General features: G+C 49.7%; 1 protein-coding gene across 2 annotated transcripts in view; it reads right to left on the bottom strand.

Annotated features, from left to right (window-relative positions):
* Positions 1-6,754: 6,754 nt before the first annotated feature.
* MACO1 (macoilin 1) overlaps positions 6,755-9,066 on the bottom strand; it is a 59,127-nt gene continuing 56,815 nt past the window's right edge. The window contains exon 11 of one of the 2 annotated variants that reach the window (XM_021683565.2): positions 6,755-8,115. In XM_021683565.2, coding sequence (XP_021539240.1) covers positions 7,913-8,115 — 203 coding nt within the window. In that variant the 3' untranslated portion in view covers positions 6,755-7,912. The remainder of the gene's footprint in view (positions 8,116-9,066) is intronic. The other variant, XM_044913906.1, reaches the window with a different exon arrangement.

Here is a 9,066-nt window from a genome sequence, read left to right as displayed (position 1 = left end):
ACGATCGGTGTGCCGGCCTTCTGTGGGCTTCCCGCCCTCCAGCCCAGCAGCACGCTGGGTTTCTCTTCCGTAACAACCGGTTCATGTGTGCAGCCTGCAGTGGGCACAAGCTCTGTCTCCCACGTGAAGCTGAGGGCCCAGGGCCTCCTCCCCCAGGCTCTTGCTCTCCATCCCGGGGCTCAGCCAAGGGGAGGGCATAGGACCCAAGCTTGGACTCTTTCTCTGGATCGGTCAGCTTTGCTGTGGTAACAAACAGCCCCCAAATCTCAGGGTTTTGTTTGTTTGTTTTTAAGATTCATTTCTTTGAAAGAGAGAGCAGGAGCAAGAGGAGGGGCAAAGGGAGAGGGAGAGAGAATCTCAAGCAGACACTCCACTAAGGATGTAGCCTGATACAGGGCTCGATCCCAGGAGCCCAAGATCATGACCTGAGCCAAAATCAAGAGTCAGCCACTTAACTGACCGAGCCACCCAAAAACCCCTGTTTTTGTTTTGTTTTGTTTTTGGCTTGTGGGCATGAGGGTTGGCTTTGACCCTGCTCAACTCTCAGCCGGGCATGGCCCCCGTCTGGGAAATACTATTCTCCTGGCAGAGTGAACGAGAAGCTAACCTGAACCACTCAGGTGCATTTAAAACTTCTGCTCAGATCGGGCACATGTGATGTCCACTCACATTCCATAAGCCAATTCTGACACCCGGGAGGGTGGGTGTATAACCCTCTCAGTGGGGATGGAGTGAATCATTGGGAGCAAGGGTACAAGTCTGCCACAGTCTCCTGACTCTTGCTCAAGAGAGGCTGGGTCATGGACTCATTCACCCCAGCGGCAGGGCCCTGGCCCGCTGAGCAGCTTCTGCCTCCGAGAGCCCAAGCTGGCGGACTGCTGTCTCTCCCAGCTGGCTTCTCAGTCTCCAGACAACCCTATATGTGCTCGGCCCCCTTTCCACTCAATTCCGTTTTGGATTTATACTGGCCACAATCTGTTTGCATGACATGCAATATAAAATACCTCAGATAAGAAGAGAACACATAATAACAACAAATTTGAAATGATGCAAGCAGAATTTCTTTTTGGAAACCCGAGGGCCAACTATTTAAACTGGTAAAGATCAGTGGGATAAATGTGGGTGGCAAGGGGAATCAGGACAAGGGCCTGGAGGGAAGCCCAGGGGTCACAAGGATGAAGAGAGCTGACAAGGGTCTCCACAGGGGAGGTGGGAAGACAGACCCCCTTCCCTCACATCTCCGTTTGGCCAGTTCAACACCTTAAGTCCTGGCCCACAGATGCTCTCTGAGGCCCCAGGTCCCAGCCAGGACTGAGGCTTCCTCTTACTACACTCCAGTTCCCAGTCTCTCAACCTTGGCTGCATACTAGAAATCTCTGGGGAGTTCAACAACCACCACCACCACCACCACCACCACCACCACCACAACGAAGGTGTTGCTCCCCAGCCCTGTTAAATCAGGCTCCTTGGGGGCCAGCTCTGGAGATGGGCATTTTTAAGAGCTCCAGGTAATTGTCATGAATAACCAGGATTGACACCCGAGCCCTATTTCTCCCAAGCTCCACAGTGCATGCGGAGGGACGCCGGCCCTACGATTTCAGATCTTCCGATATTTCAGCAGAAAACAAAAAAATCTGGATAGTATGAAACCTCCCAATATTTTTAAATGTTAGCTCAAACTTACTCAGTTCTATGCAGGCCAGACAAAATATGTCTTCAGGCCACTAAATAGAAACCCCTGGGCCATAAAGTCTCTATGTTTTAACATCTCTGGCCTGCTCCCATCTGCTCGGCCCCGGGGAGGCCCTGGAGCCTGAGAATTGCAGCACTGAATGGGACCCGGGGCTGTGCTTGGGTTGGGTGTCAGGCCACTACAGAGGTGACAGAGCCCTCACACGTCATCCCTTCGTCCCAGTCGGGCCCCCCTGAGCACATGGCCTCCTGGGTTCCACCCGACCGCCCCCACTCAGGTAGACACCTGGGCAGAACCAACTAGGAGGAGAGGGGAGCAAGTTCCAGTTGGGGGTTCTCTTTACCCTAAGCTGCTCACCCTAAGATCCCCTTTGGGTTGTTGTTGGCTTTTTTTTTTTTGAGTTGTTTTTTGGCTTTTAATTACATTTAAAATGTGTTTTTAAAGCAAGTATTGTTTTTTATTATAAAAGTAATATTAAATTTATTGTAGAAAATTTGGAATATAAAGTATAAAGAAGAAAATGAAAATCCCCTATAATCTTAACTGCCCCTTGGGTTCTGAATATGGAATGATTGCAGGATGTTCTGAAAGCAAGTCCGTACGTCAGTGTGCTGAGGAGGGTCCCCTCTCAAGGGCACAGAGCTCCAGTTCTCGAAAACTGGGCTATTCAACACCTTCAAAAGGCTTGTCCATCAGACCTTTGATACTTGTCAGACACAGATTTTGAAAACCTACCTCCTTTTTTTTTTTTTTTTAAAGATTTTATTTATTTATTTGAGAGAGAGAGAATGAGAGACAGAGAGCATGAGAGGGAGGAGGGTCAGAGGGAGAAGCAGACTCCCTGCTGAGCAGGGAGCCCGATGCGGGACTCGATCCAGGGACTCCAGGATCATGACCTGAGCCGAAGGCAGTCGCTTAATCAACTGAGCCACCCAGGCGCCCCTACCTCCTTTTTTGGATCAACATTTCTTCCTCCTAATACATAACAACAAAGATTACAATTAGAAAGACATCTTTAGCAGAGAACTTCTGCCGTGCAGCGGTGCGGCCGCCGGAGGTGAGAAAGGACCCCTGGCTAAGGCCGCAGGTGCCCTCTGGTGGCAGCTGGAGGGGATGGCTTCAGGCCGGGCTGGGCCCAGGGCAGTGGTTCCCAGAGTGGGGTCCCAGGACCCAGCCTCACTTGGGAACTTGTAAGAAACACATTTTCCCGGGCGCCATCCTAGACTTCCTGAATCAGAACCACTGGGGGCGGGACCCGGCAATTTGGGTTTTAACAAGCCATTCCGGTGGTTCTGATGAACCCTGAAGTTTGAGAACCATTGTTCTAGGTAAGCACGGGTCTGGTCCCAGGTAGCGTGTCAAAACAGCCAGGCCTCCCAGGACAAGAGGGAGGCGAGACGCATCTCATAAAGGTCACTGGCACGCTGTCTGGCCTCCCGCTCGACCCTCAGGCTCCTGGCGCTGCAGAGCTAGGGAAGAGGGGTAGGCCGGGTCAACAAACCCGTCAGGCTTCTTGGGTGGGGCTTCAAAGGCCACAGCACATTGTGTGAAGCTATGCCTGGGATTCTTCGGGCAAAAGTCAGAGGTACACTGGCAGGGTGATTCCAGAACCCTGTGAAGCCCATCCTGCGGGGGATGTAAGATTTGAACCTCGGGCAAAGGCAGACGAGTGAAAAGCAAGCACTGAGACAGGAATAAAGCAGGAACAGAGTAAGCCCAAGGAAGGAGGGAGGCAAGAAGAGAAGTGTGGCCTCTGTAGTCAGACGGAAGGAGATCTTCGAGACATTCATTTAACCTTCCTGGAGGAAATGCTTTATAATTCGATCACTGTCAAAATGAAAAATCCCCACACTGACTCAAGATGCAGTGGGGCCAGCACTTGGGGAAATAGGGTCTAAGACTCCAACTGGGTGATGGGTGGATGGATGGACGGATGGGCCCAGCAGGTTCCCTGCGGTGAGGTTTCCCTGACAGAGAAGTGAGTGTTCTCCGTGCATCCAGCTGTTTAGGAAATCTTTGCACCTGGCTAAGTCAAGCAGGCGCTTGTAGAGAAAATCTGACAAGGAAACAAGGTTTCGGCAGAAACCAGAGACAGGCAGATGGAAGATGTCATGGTAAATATGCCACTTCAAATTTTCCCATCTCCTTCTAGAAACAGTTCTGTGTACAGTGTCATTCTAACAGCACTGTTCCAGAGGTGCTCTGTTAAGACACAGGAGTTCAGATTACACGTCTAACCTAGTAACCTTATTCACTCAGTAAATGTTTCCTGAGCACCTATTATGTAGCAGTCACTGCCCTGGGTTCGAGGGTTCCAGCAGTAAACAGACACCCGTGCCCTCACAGAGCTTGCACTCCAGTGGGGGAGGGGGATAATAAACAAAATAAGCAAAATGTATAAAGCTTAGGGCTCTTCATCTCCAGTTTGCCCCTCCACCCTCTACCAAGCTCTTAACTCTGAATTTTCAAAGTCTGAGCGTTGGCTCTTTCTGATCTAGAAGAGAGAGTGACAGTGTTTAATCTTCAGGTTAGGAAAGTCAGCTCAGGATGGGGCTTCTAAGCAATTAACACTGCAAAGCAAGGGAATCCTCTGGGGATCCTGTTAAAATGCAGATTCCGATGGGGGGCATGCTGGGGAGAGCTTTCAGGGGAGTCAGGCTGTGGGGGAGGGAGCTAGCCCCAGGAGCAGGAATTCGGCCAGGTCCCTGCCCCTCCAAGACTCCTTGCTACAGTTCTGGACTTGCATCTGGGAGGTCCTGGATAGTTTGCAGAACACTCTTTTGTGTCAGCTCACCTAGTTCTCATAGCAACTCCTTCCAGGAGGCAGGGCAGCAAGGAACAAGGCTCCTTGAAGGTGAGGAAACCACACCCCCCAGAGAGGTTAAGGGAGGTCACGGAGCTGGTGGCTGCAAAGCTGGGAGCAGACTCCCATCTGTGTGTAGAGGGCTTGCCTAAGCCACCAGGCTTCGGGGTGGGCCGGAGCCCTTACAGCAGGGTGCCCCAGGGCAAGCGCCGCAGGCCCGTGAGGAAGCCCGCTCAGAGGGGTAGGCACTGAGAGAAACAAGGCCGGCACTTACCCGGCTGCCTCTAGCCGTCACAGCCCGGCCCGCCTGACAACACTTTACTAGATGGGCTTCACTGAATTGGCTTCTGGGTAGGCTTCCGGTGTCCCTCTTCGGCTCCGTCTAGTGTGATGTGAATTTCGCAAGAAGCCATCTGGTCTGCCTTGAGAAGGTTCGGCCCTCCCGGGTGGCTGGCATCACCCCCCGAACAGAGCCAGGTGAGCACGCGAGCTGCGATGGGAGGAGAGAGGACTAGTCCCTTCCTTCAGGCCCAGAGCCCGGAGGCATAGTTCATTCTCACTTTATAGGAAAGATTATCACAGAGAATGGACACATGACAGCTACTTCCTTGTCAAGTTGGGGGATGTCAATAAAGCGAGGTTATTCAGCCAGTGAAAACACACTCAGCCCGCTCCTTCTGTCAATATTTAACCATACAGAATGGCAAACACAGCTTTATGGCAGGTCATAAATTCTAGTGTACTAAGAAGTGGAACCCCTTCGTCATGGACCTAAAACAACAAAGACAACAACAGGAGATTTTCTTGGGGGAAAAGAACGTGCCAGTGAGAATGCTGTGGGCAGACACGTTCCTCCGGGGAAGGTGAAGGCAAAAGCCAAGCCAAGGTGCTTCCCCCGGGTGGGGGTGGGGGGGGAGGGGGCTCTGCTCATGGTATTAAGTGTGGCGTGTCTTCGAGAGCCAAAGTGGCTGAGCCGAAGTGGCTGAGACTAGGGAAGGCTATCCAGCAACAGGGACAGAGGGTGAGGTGCCAAGAGCAGAATTTTCCAAAACCGGAGCCAAGATCAATTCTAACAATGGCCAAGAGAGGAAAGCAAGGACCAAGAGAGGCAGCTGCTTCTCAGAAGATGTAAAACAGACAAAGCCTCCAGAAACACAGGAGGACTTGTAAGTGGCTATCTTGGAGGTCAGTTCAGGATCTAGAGCAGATAGGAAACCCAACAGGCTACTGGTCACCAAGTGGCCCCAAAAGATTCTGGAAAATGGGAAGGAAATTTGCTCTCAAAAGATTTTCTTGCCAACTACCTTCCAACCCCACCCCTAACTTGCTTTTTCAGGAAAGGAGGGTTGTACCAGAAAACAAGTCAGCCGTGGTTCTAACCATATGTGAGGGAGAAAAAAAGTGGGGGGGCGGGGAGGGAGAGAAAGATGGAGGGAGGGAGGGGAAGAGAGGGAAGCATGAGGGAGACAGAATGAGAATGCATATGTCTTAAGTTGGACTAGAACTAAAAACAACTTGAGACCCTGCATGGATTCATCCCAAATCCTGTTTCTGCCCCCCACATGGGGCACTGCCCCCTAACAGGGTGCCGAGATGAGGAGAGAGCAAGAGCGACCATCGAGGGCCCGTTCAGAACAATCTACCTTGTTGTCCCTCCTGCAAAGTTTAAAAAGGCAGAAAACTAGTTTTATCTGTAAGAAAATGTTTATTCTTTTGAACCCCACAGGAAAAAAAAAAAAAAAAAAAAGAATGCAGCCAAGACCACGTGTTTAACGAAATAGTGTCCCCAAAGGCAGCAAAATGGGGGAAACCTCAACACAAAGTCAGGGACAATTTTCCATGTTTTTGCACAAAGATGAAAAAAACCTATGACAATTCTGAGTAACACTTCCATGGCAACAATTACACAAGATGATTCAAAAATGCAAAATGGCAGCAACATGCACACCTGGCTAAAGCTAGAAGTTTTTTTAACCCCAAAATAAGATCTGTGATTAAAAGGATGATTCTTTTTAATACTTCTATTTTGCTGACTTGCTTGTCCTACTTAATCTGCTTTAAATATGACGCACATGCCAATTAACAGGAAATTTGAGAAGAACTGTGTCCTTCCAGAATCCATGGCAAGGAAGCCAAACCAATCTATTTGGTTTCTTAATTTTCCTAGTTTCCCAATATAATTTTGCTTTGCCCCTCCCTCTCCCAGCCCCCCCCCGCCCCCACCCTGATTCTTAAACACTTCCAAAAGTTGCCAAACACTTTTCTCCAAGTGTCTGATGTACACTTGATACTGAAATTTTTGTGCAGAGTTTTGAGTTTAAAACTCTTAAAAAAAAACCCTCCTTGGCACGAGAGCTGAGGAATAGTCGTTTCTTTTAAATCATCAAACACAAGATGATGAAGAGAGGAAAGCACAGTTAAATGAAATGAAATTAAAAAAACAAACAAACCCCGAACTTAGAACGGCAGCCTGTTAATTAGCTGTCACCGTAGTCTCTGGCACACACACACTGCCCAGCTCCCCGCCCCGAGGTGCTTGCCTCAGGACGAGTCCAGACGCCTTGGTGCCTTCTCTGGAAGGGCACAGGGGCTGGAGCAGCGACGGTCACGAAGAGCCCCGCTACCCACCAGTTTCCAGCAGGATCCGCAGTGAGCTCGACACAGACAGAAGACAGATGATGGTAAAGGGGGAAAACAGTTTAAAATCAGCAAGTTTCCTCTTGAAATGTCTTTTCCCAAGGCACTGCTAGCAATTTTCTAGGACTGCACACCCGAGGGGAACAGGAATGTTTCCGACACAACCCCCGGTGACACTCTCACAGCTAGTCTCATCACCTTGCTCCCCTCGGCTTAAATGACACTCCCGGAATTTGTTTGGTCCTTGGAGGGGTAATCAACTTTTGTTTTCTGTAATATCAAGAATCATCTTCTGTGATACAGCTATAAAATCAAAGCCGTGTGAGGTTATTAACCCTCCTCTAGAAAGGAAACGTTTTCATTAGCATCCCATGTGAATCCAATGTGCAGGTTTTGCTTGCTTATTTAAGAACAAAACCAAAAGAAAGGATTGAGAAGCAAAAACCCTGCTTTTTTTTTTTCTTCAAGAGGAAACTGTAAGAATACATAAAAGGCAAAATTGGCTACTTGAAATCCAAGAGTGGTTTTAATGTATTGGCCGAGAAAAATAAACTGCAAAGTTCTGTGAGGTCTTCTAAAAATTTACAAGAAAAACTGATGGGCAGTTCTAATCAGACTTGGATGTTATCTTCCCCCCCCTTTTTAAAAACGACAACATATACAGTCCCACAAAATACAATGTAAACTTTTTTTTTTTTTTTTTTATCTTGACTGCCAGAGACGTTCCTTTGTGGTGCCTTCTGGTAACCAAATGGTTGGGCAAAACCCGCCGCTGGTCTTCATTTCTTCAGGGGCTGGTAAACAGAGGCATTGGGATCGAGTCCAGAGGGGCTGGTCTCCACAAATTTGGAAGAGTAGTGGGGGGAAACGGGGCTCAGGGGGCTGGTGGCGGCACTGTACGTTATGCTGGGCATGACGGCCATGACTTCAGCTATCTTCTGTTTAAGGTCCTTGATTTCCTGGTCTTTCTGAAGAATTTGTCCTGGAAGATCAAAGAGCCACTGTTAGTGGGAAGGGAGGGCTCCTCTAACACGATGCCCTTGTCGTGGGCCAGCCCCAAGTGCATTCCGGTCCAAACAGTAAATATTTTACGCATTGTGAGCCACAGACTGTCTTTGTTATTTTCTTTTTTTTTAACTTGGAGAAATACAAAAACCATTCTTAGCCCACGGGCGGTGCAAGAACAGGCAGCAGGCCACATTTGGCCTGTGGGCCATGGTTTTGCAGGTTTTTGAAAAGGGACTCTGTTTATGTAGGTGTGACAAGCAAACAGGTCACTTCCAGGAGCCACGTTCGGAGCACGGCAGCGGCCTACGGCAGCCTCAGAGGGTGGGGATTTTGCAGAGGCTGCACCTCTTGAGCTGGACTACTTTTCTGGGAGGCTGGATATCTGAGTGTCAGGCCCCAGGCACAGAGAACAACTGAGGCCGCAGAGTCAGTCCCAGCACCCTCCGCCTCCAGGTGCTCTGACAGAAGATACACGAGGCTCTGCAGCCGCTGCACTGGGGGCTCCCACGTACTCAGCGTGCTCGCCCCTGCCTCTGGGCATCGTGCCCCTGGCTGGACGCTTGCACAACACTGCAGCACACCCTCCCTCGCTATGCTCAGTTTCTAGATCCGACCAACTCTTGCCTGCCTTGGGCCGCTTCCCTTTCCATGCTTCTGCTCTCTCTGTGTTCACTCTTGAGGTTTCCACTTCCTCACATGGCTTTCCCTGACCCTCCCTTCTAAATCAGACCCCACCCTGCCCCCCAATTCCTAGATTCTCAACACACCCTACACTTGCCTTTTTGTCACTTGCTTCTAATAAGGATAATAATTACAGTAGCTAACACGCATGAAGCCAGGTCCCGTTCTAAGTGTTTACGTAGACTTGTTTATTCAGCACAATGACCCTGTGACATGGGAATTATCATCATCATCATCCATTTTA

This window comes from Neomonachus schauinslandi, chromosome 4 (assembly GCF_002201575.2).
Source record: "Neomonachus schauinslandi chromosome 4, ASM220157v2, whole genome shotgun sequence".
Classification (NCBI taxonomy): Eukaryota; Metazoa; Chordata; class Mammalia; order Carnivora; family Phocidae; genus Neomonachus; species Neomonachus schauinslandi.
Note: the sequence above shows the minus strand (reverse complement) of the source record. Positions and strands in the feature narration are given on the sequence as shown.